The sequence below is a fragment of the Calliphora vicina genome, chromosome 2 (assembly GCF_958450345.1).
Source record: "Calliphora vicina chromosome 2, idCalVici1.1, whole genome shotgun sequence".
Classification (NCBI taxonomy): Eukaryota; Metazoa; Arthropoda; class Insecta; order Diptera; family Calliphoridae; genus Calliphora; species Calliphora vicina.
This window is the reverse complement of record NC_088781.1, coordinates 58,292,903-58,314,908: the sequence shown is the minus strand read 5'-3', so window position 1 is coordinate 58,314,908 and position 22,006 is coordinate 58,292,903. Positions and strand designations below refer to the sequence as shown.

The 22,006-nt window shown below is 31.6% G+C and overlaps 1 protein-coding gene across 2 annotated transcripts in view; it reads right to left on the bottom strand.

Annotated features, from left to right (window-relative positions):
- LOC135951192 (CD109 antigen-like) overlaps nucleotides 1-21,587 on the bottom strand; it is a 29,625-nt gene extending 8,038 nt beyond the window's left edge. Inside the window, exons 1-7 of one of the 2 annotated variants that reach the window (XM_065500790.1) lie at nucleotides 20,748-21,587; nucleotides 20,426-20,687; nucleotides 13,312-13,588; nucleotides 4,750-4,861; nucleotides 3,598-4,672; nucleotides 3,323-3,530; nucleotides 3,018-3,241 (exon numbers count right to left, since the gene is read on the bottom strand). In XM_065500790.1, the coding sequence (XP_065356862.1) occupies nucleotides 3,018-3,241; nucleotides 3,323-3,530; nucleotides 3,598-4,672; nucleotides 4,750-4,861; nucleotides 13,312-13,588; nucleotides 20,426-20,687; nucleotides 20,748-21,547 (2,958 nt within the window). In that variant the 5' untranslated portion in view covers nucleotides 21,548-21,587. Of the gene's footprint in view, nucleotides 1-3,017; nucleotides 3,531-3,597; nucleotides 4,673-4,749; nucleotides 4,862-13,311; nucleotides 13,589-20,425; nucleotides 20,688-20,747 lie in introns of both variants that reach the window. The other variant, XM_065500789.1, reaches the window with a different exon arrangement.
- Nucleotides 21,588-22,006: the final 419 nt, after the last annotated feature.

Sequence of the window (22,006 nt, the reverse complement as noted above, 5' to 3'; positions counted from 1 at the left end):
CATAATTGAATTCCATATGTCCAAATTGGTTTTAAAACGGTCTTATACAGGATGACTTTATATTCATGGCTTAATTTTGATTGGTCACAGATTAACCAATGAAAGCTAGAGGCTTTTAACTTCATGTGAAGTCTCATGGTTTGTATGTGTCGGCGCCAAGTAAGCCGTCTATCTAGATGAATACCAAGGTAGCTGACATAATCAGACTGCGGTATATTAACGTTGTTGAGTGTGACAGGTGGGCAATTTCCTCTCCTTAGAGCGAACGTAACATGTTAACTTTTCAGCTCATTTACCTTTATTCGCCAGTTTTTCAACCATGACTCCACACGTACGAGGTAATTCTGTAGTTGACTAGATGCCATGTGTGGGTTTTCGTCTGAGCTAATAATGGCGGTATCATCAGCAAATGTTGAAATTGTTAGTTTATCGCACGTAGGGAGGTCGGAGGTGTAAATAAAATATAGCGTAGGTCCTAGTACACTTCCCTGTGGAACGCCAGCTCTAATCTTGTATTCTCTCGTCACATAATCATTGTACTTAACTCTGAAAAGTCTATTCGATAAATAAGACTCCAGCAATTTATGAGTACATAGTGGTAGTAAACATTTCATTTTATGTACTAGACCTTTATGCCATACCTTGTCAAAAGCCTGAGCAACGTCTAAGAAGACGGCAGAACAATATTTCTTTAATTCGAAAGATTTTCTAATCTCTCCAGTTAAACGATTGACCTGTTCAATGGTGCCATGATGTTCACGGAAACCAAATTGGTGTACTGGGATAATGTTTCCATCATTCAAAAAAGGTATTATCTTTTCCTGGAATATTTTCTCGAATAGCTTCGACAAAAAAGGGAGTAGGCTAATAGGTCTATAAGAAGAAGGCAGGGTTAAATCTTTACCTGGTTTAGGTATCATTATTATTTCCTAGTTTCAAGATCTCATTAAACAATATAGATAGCACAATTATCGCCACGTTTGGTAGGTTCCTAATCATTGATGGCGTTATTAAATTATATCCCGGTGATTTTTTCAAGTCTACTTTATTTTTAATTACTCTATTAACATCCTCAGGACTAATATCGAATTGGGCTGCATTAGCCATTGTTGAAGTTGGCAATTCTTCTAGTTCAAGGTCATTTGCTATGGAGTTGGGTTGGATTACTTCACTTAAATGTTCAGCAAATACTGAGGCTTTTTCTACAGCACTTCGTGCCCAGGTTCCGTCAGCTTTTCTTAAAGCGCTTTGGGCCTCTACCGGTGGCTTAATGTTCCTCGTTGCCTTCCAAAGAGAGAAATTTGTGTATTTTGTACTCGTCAAACTTTTAATGGGCTCTTTTCAGTTTTCGTACTGCAGCGGACAGCTTCTGCTTTGCACCAGGTGATCTATTATGTTGTCATTCTCTTCTGGGTCTTCCCTTTTCGAGAAGAAGTCTTTCAATATCCAAATTTGAAATAGGCGTATTAGTTTTTGGAGGGATTTGGCACCTAGAGTGTTCCAGAGCCGAAACAATCAATGACGTGAAGTCTTAAAATACAATGAGTCCTTAGGAAATCTTGGGATGTTGGGTCTCTCACAATAATTAATAATTACAGGAGAGTGGTCAGAAGATAGATCATAGAATATTTCTGTGGATATTGCATTTCGAATAATATTTCTACATATGGCAAAGTCTATTAGATCAGGAATTTTTCTAGGATCAGTTGGCCAATAAGTTGGGTGTCCAGGAGACACGAAATCTAAGCAATTTTTGCGATCAACTAGAGCTTTATACAGCTGTCTACCTCTGTATGTTTGGCATTGTAATCTCCACATGCCAGAAACCGATCTCCTAGTGTTACAAAGAATTCTTCAAATTTCTCCTTGGTCATCGAAAAACGTGGTGGGCAATATATAGAGCTCAGAGTTAAGTCTCCAGCTGGGTATTCAAGGCGAATAGATGTTGCTTGCATATAATCCTTTGAAAACGCATCTAGGGCATAGTGTCTCAATCGGTTTCTAATTATGATACCGGTACCGCCATGTGCCTTACCATCCGTATGCTTTGTGTAATAAAATGAGTATCCTGATATATTAAAGTTATATCTATTTGTAAGATGTATCTCCGAAATTAACATCAAATTTTTCTTGAAAAAATTAAATTACCTATCCAAAACAAAAAAGTTGTATGCCCTAATTTTGTAAATCACATCACCTAAGTGATATTTACATATGTGGATAGCAAAAACAACATTTAAAAAATTTTCAAAATTTGTTTTTTTGTTTTTCATACAAAATTTTCAAATTATGAAAGGCAAATCAATGCCTGAATTTTGGTGCGGTTGTTCTGTTCAGAATTTGTATATAAAACAAAAACAAATTTTTAAAATGTTTGTAAGAAAGTATAACAAGTAGTCCGACTCTTAATTTTTAAAAATTACTCTCTCACATATACGGGTACCGTGTGAATTCAACACCCTTGTGAAAGAATTAAACACAACAAAATATTTGAAATTTTAACTACTATTATCCGACTTAATAAAGGCTCAACCACGTTATTACACTGTTACACAATATTTTACTAATTTTTTAAATATTTTGCAGCACACATTTATTTTCAAATTTTGAACAAATGAAAAAAATATTTTTTTTAATTTTTGACACTTAATTTTATTTGTGGAAGAATTCAATTATAGAACAGAGTTTAAAATTTTGGTATTGAAAATCAAACAAATTGAAACTTAACACAAATTTATAGAACTGTGTAGGTCTGATGAAAATTGAAAAGGCACCAACATACATATGTACATTTTTATTACTAATACATGTTTAGAGTTAGGTACTGCTGTCAAAGAGTTGGACCACTTGTTATATCTTGGTTTGAAATTTTGTTTTTGCAAAATTAGGAAAAAGGAAAAAAGCAATAAAAATGTAAAATAAATTTTAAGTTGGATACGTACCTATTCTAAACGGATAGTCCGATTATTGTAAACATAATTTTCTTGTGACTATACTTTAGGGTTAATAATATTTACCTGTTGCTGTTGCATAATTTTCGCATTGTCGGGTTCTAGACCCAAAACAATATTTTCTAATTCTTCGTTTCGTACATTTAAAGCTCTATACGACACCTTTATCAGAGTGTCATTTTGTGGCGCAGTGAACTGGGAGAATTTAATCAGAGCCTGTAAACCAACAACAGTATCTTGTGTTGACTTGAACCCACCATGACTGTTACGCTGTTCCAGCAGCCATTTTGCTATGGACAAATATTGACCGGGTGTATGTAGTAAAGCCAATAAAATATAAGATGTGATTTCTATATCAGTTACACGATTACCTGTACTGGCCTCCCACCATTGTAAATCCTTTTCTGTTTTGGCCAATGGCTTAAGCTTGTTTAGTACAACAGAAGCATGTTCGTAATTGGCCATTTGAAATGTTGTTGCCATAATGGCCAAGGAGTAGATATCGTCGACTTCATCCATATTGTTGGACAGAAAAGCCAGAGCTTTTTGTATTATTTCTTGGTATTTGTTGGCATATTTCTAAAATTTAAAAAAAATAATAATTTAACCCAAATCTCTACCACAAAATATTTAAATTTAACCTTACCTTATTTTCCAAAAACGACAACAACACAAATGCCGTAAAACCGTAACGACTTTTATAGGCCGGATGAAAGACATAACCAGCATTTACAAACTCGCCACTGCTCAATTGTTGATTAGCCAAAAAGCTTAAACTACTCTCAATAATCTGTGGATCGATGGTCTGATATTTAAGAGCCTTAATAAAGAAACGCACAACGTAGGCTGTTAACCAGTTACTTGGTTTACTACTCCGCCCTGGACCAAAAACACTATAACCTCCATTTTCATGACGGAACTTCAACTCTTGCTGATAACCGATTTCAGAATATTTCTTAGCTTTTGCCACTAGCTTTGTGTACTTTGAAGTTTGTCGTGTTGCACTCAGATATTCCAGCACAAGAATATTGGGAGCAAAACGTATCATATTCTGTTCACCACAACCAGTGGGTTTATTAACTAAATCGTCTAAGTTTTCCAAGGATGGCAATAGAAAATCACCACTTATTGACAATTGAAGAAATTCCGAATCTGGTTCAACATCGTCCGATATATTGGTCTTATAGTAGGTGTTGAAGGTTTCTTCGGGTTTCAGTGAAACGTACAGTTCGTGAGTATGTGATATGGTCAAACCATCCGGTTCAACTGTTAGTTTTTGCAAAACGCCATCAGTTGATAATTTATTTTTAGCTTTAACACGTATCTCAATATTACCAAGTTTTTGTGGGTATATTAAGAAATTAACACTTTTACCACCATTTGCCGGTACAATTACATCTCGTTGTTCAACTAAAGACTTGGTGGTCTCATTACTCATACTGTCCACAAACTTAAATTCGTCCAATGAGTTCTCCATTACAACTTCGGTCTTTAAACTTTCTGGGTTGTAATTGAAAATAACTATGGGTATGGAAACGATTTCCCCACGCTTAATCGAATAAGGTAAATATGTGTTGATAAAAAATGATTTTGAAGCGGTTATTTTCACAGATGAATCCAAAATCCCAATACCGGTTTTCTCATTAATCGAAAAAGCATCAACAACCCAAGTCGTTATAGAGTCAGGTACTTTGAAGTTAATGGTTGTTACTGCACTAGTGCTGTAATAATTACAAGTAAGATTAATTTATATACTGGATGTAGGTTAATAAAGCGTGATATTTTAAAAAATACTAACACTTCAAAATCTGAATATATCCAAGTTTCCGGAAAGTAAGAGCGCATATCTGCGATACTCCAATCATGGGACATGGGGTGACTTATCTCAAGTCCAGCGACGATGTTTTTCTCTATAATAAACAAAATATATGTTAGTATGTATGGATACTATACTTTTCAAGACGATTAACGTCCTAAAACTCAAAGGTTATAACTTTAAAGTGTTTAGTCTAAAGGCTATATGTGGTAGGTTTTCCACTTTCCTGTTATCGCCAGCGATGATCTGTCAATGGAAAATAAACTGTGAAACCTTAAAAAAGTCAATAAAAAAATATGACCAGATGTACGATTTGTGAATTAGTGAGAAGCTGTTGGAAATGTGTAAAAATAGTTAAATGAGAAAAAATACTTACATATATTTGAATGATAATTTACATTAGATTTGAAAATATTGTTACGTTTTAACCTTTTCAAAACGTTTGGTTTATTTCCTTTAAATAAACCGGATACTTTTGATTGCTAATAAAAGCCGTTTAGTAGTTTGAAAATGGTAACAACTCTTTACTTATTCAAATGTACAACAACTACAGAATTAAATAGTCACTCAATGTTTTTTATACACGTTTGTAAATTCGCAGAAATACAGACACAATTTATAATGTGTTTACTTGAAAAACACAACACACTTTAAGGCACTCAGTTGATGTTTATTCGAAAAGTGTCTCTGATAAACTGACTCACGACTGCAACCTCTGCCACTACTTATAACACTGCCATTTGCACCCTAGATTGTTCTTTAACTGTCAAAATTCAAATATTCTAGATCTTACTAATACATACGCCATCTGTGGTGTACTTTCTACAATGTTCTTTAACTGAATATTCGAATACAGCGTTGCCAACTTACGATCAAATCAACTGAAAGCTTTTATTTAATAATGCCCACAGATATGTTACAGTTTGCTATTACAGCACTGTTATATATATCAGCCCTTAAAATCATTATATTTGAATTCAAGTACAATTTCGTAACAATATGTACAATGAATCTTATGGTGTTCTATTTTCATTTTGATGGAAAGATCGACGGTCAGGTAACCAATTAAAATAAAGAAATACTTTTTTCGATAGCTTTGCTTTGATATCATAATTTCGTTCATTGCAATGCTCCACAAAAGGGACGACTTGAAATTTGCATTAAGCGCATCGGCTGGCGTTGACCGTGGAATCACTGGCAATGTTTGCCGAAAATGACCTGCCAACAGAATCATCGCACCACCAAACTGGGTTTGATTGTTTCGTAAATCTTGCAACGTGGATTTTTGCATGCTGGATTTTCATTGTATATTCTAGAGTTTTGTGTTCGGTTTTAACCGAAACCGCGGTTTTTCAATGCCTAAAACTAAAACCGACAATTATTCTTCGGATGTCACTTTGAATTTATTTTCCGTAAAAAAAATTCAAAATTTACACAGAGAAAACAGATTCGTGATAGCAACCGAATTTATTGCCAATCGAATGATTCGGTTGCACACATAGAATTTTTCAGTTCTAACAACAGAATGTCTGTTGATAAAGAAGAATTTCAGTTGAGACAACCAAACTTTAGTTACCCCATACAAAATATTGTAGTCACAACTGTAAAATTCAGTCACTAAGATAGAATCATTCGATTGGCAACAAATTCGGTTGCTATCACGAATCTGTTTTCTCTGTGTAGAAATGAAAAACAAACTATTTCATTCAATGATTCATATAACTAGTATATCCCGGTGCACTTCGCTACCCCTATCCTAGTAAAATTAAACTACGTACAATGTAAAAAAAATAACTCATATTAAGCTTCACTTTAACATTCCTTTATATGGGAGGCGTCATTCCAACTAAGCCGATCAAAGGATCAAGAATAATTTCGTTTTTAATATGGAAATAAATTGATTGATATACATTTTAAATACTTTTAGAATTATAGTTCTCCAGATATTCGAAATTAATTATTTACTTTGTATGAGAGGTGCCACCACTACTGCAATCCCGACCATTGTCAGCCAATCTCTGTAAAATGGTAATAACAAAGTTTGAAAAATCATGTAATTATAACTTTGTATGGGAGGTGACTCACATCCTTTTCCGGCCCTCCCATTTTGGTTCCCCAGACATTCGAAATTAATATTTACTTTGTATGGGAGGTGCTACGTCCTCTAATCTAATTTCGCCTATTTTCAGCTAACTCCGCACAGTAATAAGAAATTAATTCGTAAAAAGCTTAAACACTTTTATAATTGTAATAGTTCTCCAGATATTCGAAATTAAATATTTACTTTGTATAGGGTGTGCCACGCCCATTACTCCAATCCCGAAAATGTTCAGCGAAACTATGCAAAATGATAAAAGAGCCATATGACAAAGTTTGAAAAATCTTTACTCGCCACCTATTGCAATCCATCTCATTTTTGGTTAAACTTCATGCAGTGATAATAAATTGATTCGTATAAAGTTTAAAGCCCGTCACAATTATAGTTCTGTAGATATTATAAAATAACTATTTACTCACAATTACATATTGAGAAAATAAAAAAAAACCTTCAAAATATTTCTTTTAAGCGACTTTAAATTATTAAAATATTCTTCTTCATTGTTTTCTATAACAACTCTCACTTAAAACAGAGCGAAATCAATACTGTTTAATTGTTTCTCTTATTTATTTACAACAACAACACGCATTGCTTTGTTTACTTTTTAGCTTAATGTTCACATGTACACGTTTTTGCATATGTGTTAGTAACATATTTAAACGCGTATAACTCCTAAAAAACTGAACCGATTTTAATAAAATATATATTCTGCACTTCTGTGAATAAATCCATTTAAAATGGTATATTTCTTGCCCAAATTAAATGTATAATGTGAGAGTAACAGGGGTCTAAAGAAATCGACTTGCCTATTAATATTATGATATCTCTAAAAACAAATCAGTTAAAATATCTTAAGATTTCTTAAAATTTTTTACATTGTATTACAATAATTGTTTCAGTTGATGTTGCAGGCTACCTTTCGTAGGCTAGGCAAGGAAACCTGTTAATAGAGAATGACACAAACTCATTTAAAAATATTGATCTACAAGTATTTTCTGATAATTAAACTAAATTACTATCAAAAAGTTATACGGGAATACAAAATTAATTTTTTGGTTAAGAATTAGTGTGCTGAATTCCCAATTATTGATAAATTCACTGAATTTTTTTGCTGGGGGATATGCTAGTTCCTATGCGCATTTCACTGGTTTCATCAGGAAACCTTTTCTCAAAAGGCTTTAGAAAAACTAAAGATATTATACCATTAAACCAAACAGTTAATGAGAATTACAGACACTCAAGATTTATTTTAAAAATATCAGGGTTTACATTTGCTACTATATTAGCCGTCAATTGCAGTAAATATACATTTTTATCAATTTGCATACTAAAAATATAGTTACTATTATAATTTTGTATAACTCTGCTAATATAAATTGCTGTTACTATTCATATATTACTATATAAATTGCAGTGTTAGTTTGCAATTTCTACTAGCAGATACAACCAATTGTCAACTTGTTATTTGTAGCACAACAACCAAAATATATGTTCATGCTATAGTAGCATACACACTTTTTTGCCGAACTAATATTGCGCGTCAGCATTCGTTTTTGTTTTGTTCTGATAGCAATTTTCTCTGGCTGCAATTTACATTTCTATGTAAAATGTAAAAAAAATCTTTATTTATTAACAAAGTCAATGAAATTTTTTTTTTAATTTGTCATTCCAAATTATAAAGTGTAAAAAAACTTGTCAAAAGGTCAAAAGGAAATTTAAGCGAAAATCCTAAAAATGGTATTTTTTACAATTTTAACCATAGGGTCTACATTTCCTTTGGGGCTGGGAAAATACTTTGGGGATAAATAGGGACCACATCAATGTTTCTAAAGCTGCTTTCCGTTTTTTGATCCCAGCTTTGGGATTTTAGAACATGTGGCCCAAATTGAAATTTTGATAAAAAAATAGGTCAAATTCAGAAGCACGTAGGGGCAATATGTTTGAAAAATAGGACATGTTTTTTATTCCAAAATGTTCTCAGTAAAGCTACCTTACAGAAAAATATAAAATTGGTATATGTTCTTAAAGAAAGTTTTTTTAATAAAAAAAGAGTTAAGTCACCTTTTCGTCCAAAAAACAGCAAAAATCTACTATTTTTTGAATTCTTAAATTTAAAATCGTATATTTTTGGATCTATAATCGATATTACTCTGAAATCTCTTGTATGTTACTGATAATTTAGTTGTCTAAATAACACACAAAATTCGAGCCCGTTCCGTACAAAACAACGACCTATATTTTTATAAAAGCGGGCCAAGGTATGGCAAAATTTTATAATTTCAATTTTGAAATGCCTATAACTCGGAAATTATAAGAGATAAATAGCACACGCAAGCATGTTTTTTCAAGACATAGGCGAGCGCTTCCCAAACATATAAAACTCTTTGAAATCGAATGGGAAACAAAAAAATGGCATATGTTTAAAAATTGTACATGTCGAAGGTACCTTACTTTGAGCCCCCATAGCCCCTGTGGCATTTGTAGGGCCCATTTGAATAATTTAAACTCGAATACTAGTTGGCTACGCCCGCGTCAAATTTTATTCTGATCGGCCGTTTAGAAATTCCAGATTTTTTTCCAAAAAATTTTGATTCTGCCCAACTGTGTATTGGGTGTGTTTACTGATATGTTGTTATACAATTAGCAATAACAGCAACTAATAGCATCAATTGCATAAATGTCAATTGTGCTATAGCACAACCAAAGAAATGTGTATTGTTGTTTGCCAGCACAACAAAATACAACGAATGCCGTGCAATATTTGCACAACAAACAAGTAAGAAAGTATGGTCGGTCAAGCCCGACCATATAATACCCTACACCAAGTAAATGAGTAAAAATATTTTTCTTTTAAAATGTCAATAATTTATATTCGTGAGTGATTTTCGGAAGTGGGCCTTATATGGGAGCTATGACCAATTATGGACCGATCACCATAAAATTAGGTGGTGTGATTTATGTCTATATTAATGTTAAGTATGTTGAATTTTGTGTGTATACCAACATTTTTAAGCGATTTATGCACGTTAAAGTGATTTTCGGAAGCGGGTCTATATGGAAGCTATGACTAATTATGGACCGATCGTAACAAAATTTTGTGACATGAATTTTGTATATATAAAACTTATTTGAAGCGAAATTTGTGTAGTTACATAGATAAATTAAACATTTATGACCGAAAAAGTCCAATTTCGAGGGGACATTTGTATGGGGGCTAGGTGAAATAATGGACCGATTTCAGCCAGTTTCAATAGGCTTGGTCCTTGAGCCGAAAAAATAATATGTACCAAATTTCATCGAAATATCTTTAAAATTGCGACCTGTACTCTGCGCACAAGGTTTACATGGACAGCCAGCCAGCCAGCCAGCCAGCCAGCCAGCCAACCAGATGGACGGACGGACGGACGGACGGACATCGTTTAATCGTCTCAGAAAGTGATTCTAAGTCGATCGGTATACTTTAAGGTGGTGTTAGACTAATATTTTTGGGCGTTACAAACATTTGCACAAACGCATAATACCCTCCCCACTATGGTGGTGTAGGGTATAAAAACTGTGTGTGCTACTAAGCACGAAAATATATTTTGGTGGATATTTATTTTGGATAATGGATTGTGTTTGCTACTAAAAATTGCAGACTAGCATTGCAATTTTAATAGTAATACGAACGAACAGTATGAATATTTGTATTAGTTGATTGTGATGAAATGAGATAATTTCATATTTATTGCATAGTCAAATGTAAGAAATGTAAATGTAAATATTGCTAGAGCTGAATATCGAAAACCTGAAAAATATCAAAGCTTAAATTACTATTTATTAATTTAATTAAAAAAAAAAATAATGCAAAATTTTTGTAACAGTCTCCCTTTGTGAACTAATATCAATTCAAGATAACATGTCTCTAATTCCATGTTAAGCGATTCATTGTAAAGTGGAATTTATCTCATTTGAAACGTATTATTTGAATAAAAAAAGTACCATAAATACCCACATTTTGTATTCCCACTCAGCATCAGATTCTGGGTCCACTAAAGTCACATTTGGTGAATTTTAAAAAATTGTGCCTAACAATTTTACTTGAATCTCCGTCAAGTTTGAAATCAAAGTAATTTCTTGATTCTAGGTTCAATATTATAGAACATTCAAAAAGTTTCATTTTAAGAACGAAAAAGTACTCCTTAGTTTGGCTTAGTTCTCCGTTTTGGATATCATAATACCATTGAACCTCGAATTCTTGATTATTACATTACTGGGAAGCATATTAGCCAACGCACAGTGGTATGAGAATAAAAAAAGAGGGAAATAAATCCGTAACTTTTAAACCCTTACTCCGATTTGAATGAAATTTCACATGCGCAAAGAGGAAGTGTAGTCGACTTTAATTTGGACCTCATGGGCCTACCAGGAGCGGGGCCAGGGGTCCCCAAAGTAGGACACCTCGGGTATGTTCAATTTTTAAAATGATCCTATTTCTTCGTCTGTGTTCCGATTTTAAAAAATTACACATATAGGTAAATTCTCAGCGAGTTGTTTAGTTTTCCCTAATTTATTTGACACGTAAAAAACACAAGGTAGACATGTTATATATCAATGGATAGAGGATTTTATCTACTTTTCAAAAATGTATATAACTTTTGACAATTAAAAAAATTCATGGAATACTTTTTTGAAAAATATGACAAAAAATGCTTTTTATTGAATTTTGCATAGATACAAATTTTTCAAATTGAAATAAAATTTTTATTTAAGAATATTTTTAATGAAATTTCACAGTTTTGTAGATTTTTCTATTTAAAATGGAAAAATAAAAACAAATATTGAAATTTGTTATCAAGTATCCCGCAATTCCAAAAAAAATCTTGAAAAATCCCAAAAATGGGATTTTTCGTTTTTTGGCTATAATATCCATAATAGGGGAACAAGATAATTAAAAACTTATTTTTGCCCTAAAGTTGAATTTTACATAAAAAATAGGCATTTTTGAATAGACCTGATCCCGTCGGTATCAAAAATTATAAATGTTTTTTTCATTTAAAATATTTGGCGTAAAGTTAGCTTTTCAAAAGGTACAAACTCATTATACATTCTCTTAGAAAATTTTTAGATAACTTAAAAAGAATAATAGTACTTTTTCCCCAAAAAAAATTGCGAAAAATCGCCTTTTTTAATTTTTTTTATATTTTTAAACACTTCTTTCCTTATTTGATATATAGATCCATTGTTAATCCTATAAAAGAAAAATGGATAAAATCGGAGAAGATTTGGAACCGCGGCCACCAAAAAACTGGTGTAGGGTGGGTAAAAATTTGAAAATTAAATTTTCAAATGCGAATATAAACTATAAGAGATAATTGATATAGATAATTGATGTAGTGCTCGACGAGGAGATTCTGTATATGTATTTTTTTTTTAATCGGAACACAAACGAAGAAATAGGATCATTTTAAAAATTGAACATACCCGAGGTGTCCTACTTTGGGAACCCCGGGTCCCGCTCCTGGTGGGGTCATGAGGTCCAAATTAAAAACTTAAACTCGACTACACTTCCTCTTTGCGCATGTAAAATTCCATTGGAATCGGCGTAAGGGTTTAGAAGTTACAGATTTATTTACCTCTTTTTTATTCTCATACCACTGTGCGTCGTTGTAAATTTCCTTGCTCAGTTGCAAATTTGAATTTGTTGTTCTAATATGCATCTGATGCAAATTATCATCCCACAAGGCATCTTTGTATTTGCTCCACAAATCAGTCGGTTTGATGGGAAACATGTTGAGCTAATTATCCAAAACAATATTCGTATTTGATGAGCATTTGACGAAAGCACAGCATAACCGAGGGTGTATTCCCAATTAGTGTCATTGTCTAAAATTCGCAAGCGTTGGCACGCTTCTCTATACGTGTCACACAGTTCGCCGGTGGGAAATAAATAAGGGAAAGATGGAACTGGATTTCCTTGTTTCCGCCGTTGAAATTCCGTTGACGGTTGATTCCAAGTTCGGCCAAATTCATCATTCTGATATTTTTCAAAAAATCTGGTCAACTCGTTGAAATACATTCTCCTCAGTTCTCCTCTTTGATCATTTTCCAGAATGAACAGTAGTTGGATGTTTTTCATGAATGTGGGCGTGGTCAATTTTTCCATCAGTAAAAACTTAAATTGGATTACTAGGAACATTTATAAAAATTAGCCATGTCGGTGCAGCCGTTTTCCGATTTTAGATAAATCGAAAAAAGTGGTCGTGGTCTATTTTTCTTTCTGTAAAAACCTAAATTGGACTATGCGAACATTAAAAAAAAAAATTATTTTTGAATTATGTGCGAGTAGAGAAAGTTCTAAAGTTTAAATTTACATAAAAATATCAAAATAAGGTGAAATTTGTGCTTGGTATGTAACTACTTTAGTTTTAAATATAATTTCAATAATTTTTCACTTAAAAACTTACCCACACCGATAGGCATAAAAAATAAAAAAAAATGTCCATCAGTTAATGTAACTAGACCGGATATTACACCCGGATTTCTACGAGAACCTCCTAAAGAGTAGCTTACATCATTTCGCATGATATACAAAAGTTGATTTTTGTTTATTCTATAGGCAGAACGATATATGAGGGAACTGAAATCAACAGCAACAATTGCAACATGTGAACCTGGTTGGGCGTTAATTGTCATTGTAATGTCTTCGCCAGGTCGAACGTCACTAGGTGCGAAAATGGACAACTAAAAGTAATAAAATAAAGAGGAGCTTAAGTTGTTTGTTTTGATGAGTTCTTTACTTTTCGAGAGAATAGCTAATTTTATACAATTATTATAAAAAATTTAAATTAAAACACCGTACGACACTCAATATTAGATACGAACAGGATGATATACATACGTCTGAAATAATAAATTAAAGGGAGTTTTCATTTCGTGATCCTGTTTCCTTTTAAAAGGACTTCAAATTTTCAGAGGAGTAAATTTTTAAAATACTTCTGATCATCCTACTATGCCAAATTTGGTGTCAGATAATCAAGAAGAGTTGTAAAATATTTCGTATTATTTTTATTTTATCCTGTAAGGATCAAAAGATGTCAAAAATGTCCTTTAAAATATTTATCCTTGAATATCCTTTTAGATTTCCAATAATTTTTTTTAAAAAAACAGTGAGTTAAAGATCCAAATATTGAATACCATATGCCAAAATTTCATTATCTTATCTTCAGTACTTAAGTGTTAAATAATATTTTAAATTTGCATTATTTGATTTTTTATATTTTGTTTTAATATTTCATTCGAAAAAAATATAACAAAAACCGAAGCAACGAATAATACTTTTTAATAAACAAGTAAAATGGTATAGTCGGACAAGACCGACCTTATGATACCCTACACCGAGTTTATGATTATAAAGAGTTTTCCTTTGATATGAAACTTATTTGTGTTGAATCTTATTTGAATACCAACATTTTAGGTAGTGGGCCTTATATGGGAGCTATGACTGATTATGGACCAATTGTCACAAAATTTAGTGGGATGATTTGCGAATATATGAAACATATTTGTGTTGAATTTTGTTGGGATACTGACATATTTCAGAGATTTATGTGTATTAATGATATTTTCAAGAATGTTGCTTATATGGGAACTATGGAACATTGTTGACATTGGTTTAGAAACTTTTTTTTTTGGAAATAATTCGGTATCTAGGGAACTGAGGTGTTAATTTAGGTTTGTTCAGCTTCCTAGCGCTAATAAGGGCCAGTACGTAGCCCCTCAAAAATTTGGCTCACTAAAGCGGACATATCACCCCCCAATCCTATCCAAACTTGGCCAGTTTTAAAAAAAATCTCGGTTTGAGTAAACAATTCTAAAAAGGCAAAACACCGATCCACTAAAAGGCACCATATTTGTATAACCCCATATGTTTCTTAAATACCTACTAAGTATTTTTACTATCACACGGTAAATAACGTTTCTAAAAAAAAAACTCAGTTTTTGGAACACATTTTTCGTAAATTCCTAAATTCCCCGTTTTAGGAATTTCGGTATTTTAAAATAGAAAATTTAAAAAATTCTATTTAGCGCTAGGAAGTTGAATAAACTTATTAACTCGAAAATACCTCAGCTCAAAGTGTGTAAAATTTCGTAACAATATCTACAATAGTTCACAAGATACAGAATTATTTCCAAAAAGAAAATTTTTTAAACCACTGTCGATCGTCACAAAATTTGGTTGTGAGAGTTCGGTTTATATAAAACTTAATTGTACTTAATTTGGTTTGAATATGTTTATAATTAAGATATTTATGAGATCTTGACTATTTTCAAATAGGGCAGTCATAGGGGGCTAGGAGAATAATGGAAGATAATACGAAATATTTTACAACTCTTCTTGAAAAATATACTTCTTTGAAAATTTGAAGTTCGGATCACGAAATGAAAAACTGAAAACGCAGTTTGTCTCTATTTAATTTATAGTTTCCATACCATCCACTTCGTGTCTCTTTTTGTAGTACGGTGAAATCTGTGTACCAAGTTTTAATTAATTTGAACGGGTAAGGTCCAATGCCTTGTCGAAAAATTTATTTTCCTCCCATTTTTTAAATTTCCAATGAATGAAATTTTAACAAGTAAAAGAGCTACATTCGGCTGTGCCGAATCTTGTATACATAATTATACTTTAAAATACAAATTTTAAATATTTTTAGGTAAACAAAATTTAATTTTTTTTTTCAAAATTGTTTTTATGACAAAAAAATTTGTTTGGTAAAAAAAAAATTCGGGTTAAAAAAATATTTTTCCCGATTTTGACCCATTGTAGGTCCAAATTACTATAGCCTTATTAGGGTTCTGTAAGTCGAAATTGACTTTTTGGTCGGAAAAAAGTCGAACAATCAATCGATTATCTTATATCAAAAGTCGAATAGTCGAAAATAGTCGATAAAAGTCGAATAGTCGATAAAAGTCGACTTTTTAGATTGTTAAAAACAAATATTTAATTGCATTATTATACTAAAACTATTGCAATTTTGTACACTTGCATTTTTTGTAGTGTATGCTAATATATTTAGCCCCCATTAACACGAAGTCTGGTTAGGTGCTAACTAATAGTTATACTGTCATTTAAAATTATTTTTGCATGCAAACTGTCAGTATAACAAATAGTTAACACATAACCAGACTTCGTGTTACTGGGGGTAAATAATAAATAAATGTTTATAAAATAAATCGTTTTTCTACACAAAATTCTTACAACATTCTTCTAACTATTATCGCCTTGATAAATTTAATTTTTACAAAAGGCGCATTAATAAATGTAGAAACCATGTATTTTTTTACAAGAAATGGTAAAAAGTTGAAAAAAGTCGAAAATAGTCGGAAAGTCGAAAATAGTAAAAAAAATCGAAAAAAGTCGATTAACTAAAAAGTCGAAAGTACGAAAAGTCGACTTTTCATAAATTACCAAAAGTCGAAAGTTCGAAAAGTCGACTTTTTAAAATCGAAAAGTCGCTATATTGTTGCAAATACATCGTTTGGAAAATCTATCATTAGATATCCATATTGTCTATATTAATGACTTAGTAATCCAGATATAGATCAAAGATAGGCTAAAAATCGAAGTTGTCACGTTTTTTCCTTATATCTCAGCCATATGTGGTCTGATTTTATCGATTTTAAATAGCAACCGAGCAGGGAGAATTCTCGATATATTGATGTATCAATCATGTTTGTAAGTTTTTTGGGGGCTACGGAAAGTTGATTTAAACATACATACAGACGGACGGACGGATAGACGGACATGGCTATATCGACTTCGCTATCTATAACGATCCAAAATATATATACTTTGTGTAAATAATGTAGAAATTACAAACTTATGTGCATATACTAGAGTGGGTCAATTTGTATGGATCCAAAAAATGCAACAAGCGGTTATCAAAATCGTAATATACGATGAATTCTAAGAATGTTTGCCGAAGAAACTATGGGTCTAAAATCAAAAACGAGCTTCCCATTTTTAACGCGAAAATTTTCCTTTCGTATTTTATATTTTTGTTTAAATATACTAACATTTTATTAAGCCTTTTAAGAAACTTGACTATGTTTGGGATTGTTCGAAAGGAAATAATGGCAAAAAAGATGAATCATTGCAAATGGAGGAGATTATCAATAAACTACACCCGAGGAGGGTTACAAAATCTCATATTGTGGTTGTGCGAGAACCTAAAACCGATATTTTGGGTCACAGGGGGGGAAATGAAAAATAAAAAAGGTGCAAATAAACTTGTAAGTTCTAAACCGATAATCCGATTTTAATAAAATATTCAACGACTATAGAGGAGGTGTTGCTAGGCTTATGTTATGAATTTGGACTTTCAACACTAAGGTGGGGCGGAGTCTCAAGAACCCAAATTGGGGTGTCTCGGGTATATTACAAATTAAAAATGATGTTCTCTATCCGATTTGAAATATTTGTATATATATGGAATCTACTAGAAGAGAGCTACAAAAAATATTACCATAACATTATTTTATCTTTTATAGTTTACGAGATATTCACCATTGAAAATTAAAATTTTATGTTTTTTACTTACCTTGGTCTGTATTTTTGCAAATTATGGATCCAAATCTCTCCCGATTTTTTCAAATATAGCCTTTAATTAACAATAAATTTATTAGTATTATAAGGAAAGAAATATTTCAAAATCGATACCAAGTCAAAAAATTAAAAAGTTGTTTTTTCCCGATTAATCTTTAGTTATACAGAAAATAAAAACAAATTAAATAATGCGTTTATATTTTTCTCAACGGTAAGATATTTGTATAAGTGCATGGTCAAGAGCCTTCCGAAGTAGACCTATTTTTATCTAAATTTTAAATGTATGCCAAATTTTCTCTAATCACATAGCTGCCTTCAAAAAATTAAAACCTCTTTTATAAGCCCCAATATGTTCTTAAATATTTTGCAAAGGCAATTTATAGCCCGGATCTCTCCCTTGACCACGCATTTATACAAATATTGAAATTATTTTTCTTCTATAGTACTTCGCAAAATCTTACCATTGAGATAAATATAAACGCATTATTTATTTTGTTTTTATTTTCAGTATAACTAAAGATTATTGTAAGTACCATTTTTCAAAAAAAAAATTGGGAAAAAAATACTTTTTCAAATTGTTTGAATTTAAGTGCACATAACTTTTGACTTGGTATCGATTTTGAAATAATTTGTTCCTTATAATGCTAATAAATTAGTTGTTAATTAAAAAATATATATTTGAAAAAAATCGGGAGAGATTTGTATCCGCTATTTACAAAAATGCAGACCAAGGTAGGTAAAAAACATAAAATTTTAAATTTCAAATGTGACTATCTCGTAAACTATAAAAGATAAAATATAATTATAGTAATATGTTTTGTAGCTCTCTTTGTAGATTCTACATATGTACAAATCTTTCAAATCGGTTAGAGAACAAAAACTTGGCATAATTTTTAATTATTAATATACCCGAGACACCCCAATTTGGGGCCTTGAGGCTCCGCCCCACCTTAGTGTTGACAATCAGAATTTAAAACTTAAGCTCAGTAACAACTCCTCTATAGTCGTGAGAAATTTAATTAAAATCGGATTATCGGTTTGGAACTTACAAGTTTATTTAAACCTTTTTTATTTTTCATTTCCCCCACTGTGACCCAAAATATCGGTTTTAGGTTTTCGCAAAACCACAATATGGGATTTTATAACCATCCTCGGGTGAAGTTTATTGATAATCTCCTCCATTTGCAAAGACTCATCTTTTTTGCCTTTCTTTCCTTTTAAAAAAGCCCAAACATAGTCAAGTTTCTTAAAAGGCTCAATAAAATGTTAGCATATTTAAACAAAAATATAAAATACGAAAGGAAAATTTTCCCGTTAAAAATGGGAAGGTCCATTTTCGGCAAAATTTCTTAGAATTCATCGTAGATTACGATTTTGATAACCGCTTTGTCGAGAAAAAAAATTGACCCACTCTAGTATATACTAGGGTATTCGAATTAATCGATTTTTCTCTTGTTCGAATAAAACGAATAATTCGAATAAGAGATTTTAACTTGTTCGAATAATTCGATCACACGTTTAAAATTAATTCGAATAATTTTAATTTTTTAAAGAAGTAAAAAATTAAATTTTGATGTCGGTTTTTCAATATATTATTGTTAAAGAAAAACAAAAAATACGTTAAAGTCAACAATTCAAGTATTGGTAATGTTAAAAAACATTCGAAAACAAAGAATTTTCATCAGAAATATTCTGAACAGATTAACTCCCGAACAATCTACAAAACCATTGACTAGCAAACCCTTTAGTTTCCGTTTTGGAGCTATGTTTTAAAAAATTTGAGCTAGTTGGACATGATCCTGAATTCAAATACAATATAAACGTATTAAGAACTTTTTTATGTCCTTCATTAATTAGGGTTTTAAATTGAGTAACTAATTCTTTAGTAAATTAATTACATATTCACTATTTCTAAATTATTTATAACAAATTGTATTATACATCAAGCTCTATCAACGTTGCCGAATCTTTGCTTAATAAAGTCGTCTTGGGGAATTCCACAATAAAGGGAATCTGTCCAAAGTTTGATATCATTGTCAGTGAACGTGGCTAATTTGAATTCAGGCAGTGCATGATTGACGCATTTACAAATACGCAAAAATTTTATTACCATGTTAGACAAAGATATTCAACGATGTTCAATCATGTATAAGACGAACTCCATGCTTTTCTAGGAACAAAACGTTAGTTTGCAATACTTGTGTTTATCATTCGATTTATTAAATATTTTGTAACACTTACGTACGCGGTTATTAACATCACTTATATACATATATTTTAAGATCATGGCCTTCATCTATTTCAATGTAATCATTGTAAATGTCATCCTCAATATCACTTTCGATGACCGTTTCAAAATCATATACTCCATCACATTCAACTCCACTTTAATCTAAGTTAAAATTTTGAATATTAATTGCGATTCTTCTAATATTTCGCCAGCTATATAACAAATATTTTATTTTCGTACCTTTTATTTTTATTGGTTCAAGTCCTAAATTAAAAAATTTGGAAAGATTTATTTTTAGAATTGTAACTTCTTGCAGTAATATTTATATATTTATAGAAGGAGCTATCGGAACACTCATCTACAGTAATCGAAAGTCGCTTTGTCTTTAGTTATTTGTCGAATTTCAGAAACAATACAATTTTTGTGAGTCATTATTACTTATTTAAATTTGGAATTATGAAAAATTTTAAGCAATTTAATAAATTTAAATATATATGTACATTTATTCGTTTTGTTCGATTATTCTACATAAAATTGTTCGAATTATTCGTTATTCGAAAATGGCCATTTTTAAATTGTTCGAATAATTATTCGTAAGAAATTATTCGATTAATCGAACGATCATTAGTCGAATGAATACTCTAGTATATACCATTGGCACTTATGGTGAAGGGTATAAAAATATAAATTTCGTTAAAATCCAGTTTAAAAATTATCAAATTTAAAAGTCTTCGAATAAACTTACCGTATTTTCAAGCACTACGGGTATCTCAATTTCTGTTTCACAATAAATCATATTACCACCGACCATATAGTGAACGTATAGAAATGAAGTCGGTGTCATTTCCTTACTCGCCACCAGCTGGATTGTATAAGAGTTTGTATTGGAATCTAATTGAACGAATTCACTTTTTATAATGTTGGCATGCGATGTCAGTGTGTAGACTATATAAGGTATATTTTGATTTGATTTAACGTCTATTTTAATCTCTGTATTAACTTGTGGGCTGTAAATTCAATTAATCAAATTAATTTATTAATGTGTAGTTATTAATATAAATATTTACCGTTTATTCTTCAATTTTAAATTGCAATGAAGAGACCGTTCTTCCGACGTTGATGTATAGTCGCGGAGTACAAAATTGGGCATTCTTCCTATAGAATTTTTAAACGAAAATGTGTAACCATCATTCTCCGAGAAGCCATACTCGAATGTGGCCATTCCATTGTCATCTAATTTTGATTCATACCTTGTGGTGCCATGTTGCATAAACATGCTTGTTTCTCGATCATTAACTATGGAGTCATTCCAATGCTGTACTTTTGCCTTTATCCGATAAGGTATATCGTTTCGATATTCTATCTCCTCATCGGGTATGGTTATTTTATACCTTTGTTTTTGAAGATTGATTCTAGTTACGGTAGTCTGAACGATATCGGTTTGATCTTCTATTAGCGAAGCGCTAACAAATAATACATCGTTTTTCAAGTCAAATTTGTATAAATCAATTTCAAATTTTGCCTGAAAATCAACAATGTCGGACATATAACTACCCAATGTTCTTGTATAATAGTCAGGTTTTTCTATTGTCAATTTTACTTTTCCCTTTACATATTTATTGTAGGTGTATTTACCGAAGACATTGATTTTCATATAGCGATCTTCTTTAACAAAATTTTCATTTGTTTCAATGTAAACCTTAAACTTAGGCAAGATATATTTTTCAACAACAACTGTGGCTATTTTTGCCAGGGCATATTTTCCACCAATGAAAGCCTTTATAGACCAGTTACCTAAAAGCGGCTCTTTGGATATTTGAAATGCATCTGTATAAACACCTTTCTTTAAGGGTATATCTTTGAACATTTTGACAAGATTATTGGAGGCATCCTTTAAAGAGGTATAAAATTAGCTGGACAATTAGAAAGTACGTTTTATTCGGCTTTCATACTTAAAATTGTTTTAAACGATTCATAATAAATGTTAAAATACTTACAAATATTTTAACCTTTATTGGCTCTATAAAGTTCATCGGCTTGGCATGCACATCCAATATAACGATATGAAATCGCAGTAAATCTCCAGGCTTATACGCACCCTTATCTGTTTCTATGTAAATATTTACACCCTTGTTGGGTTGAACCTGAATAAATGTACTACTCTTGAAATACAAACCCTTGACACCTTCTGCAAATAGTTCGTATAGTTTATTTGATTTTAATTTAGGTGGATAAAAATCAAGCAGTTTAGTTTCGAATGGCTTCAGAGCAACTTGTTGTGATTGGGTCCAAGACAAATTACTACGTATTCCGATGCGGATAGTAG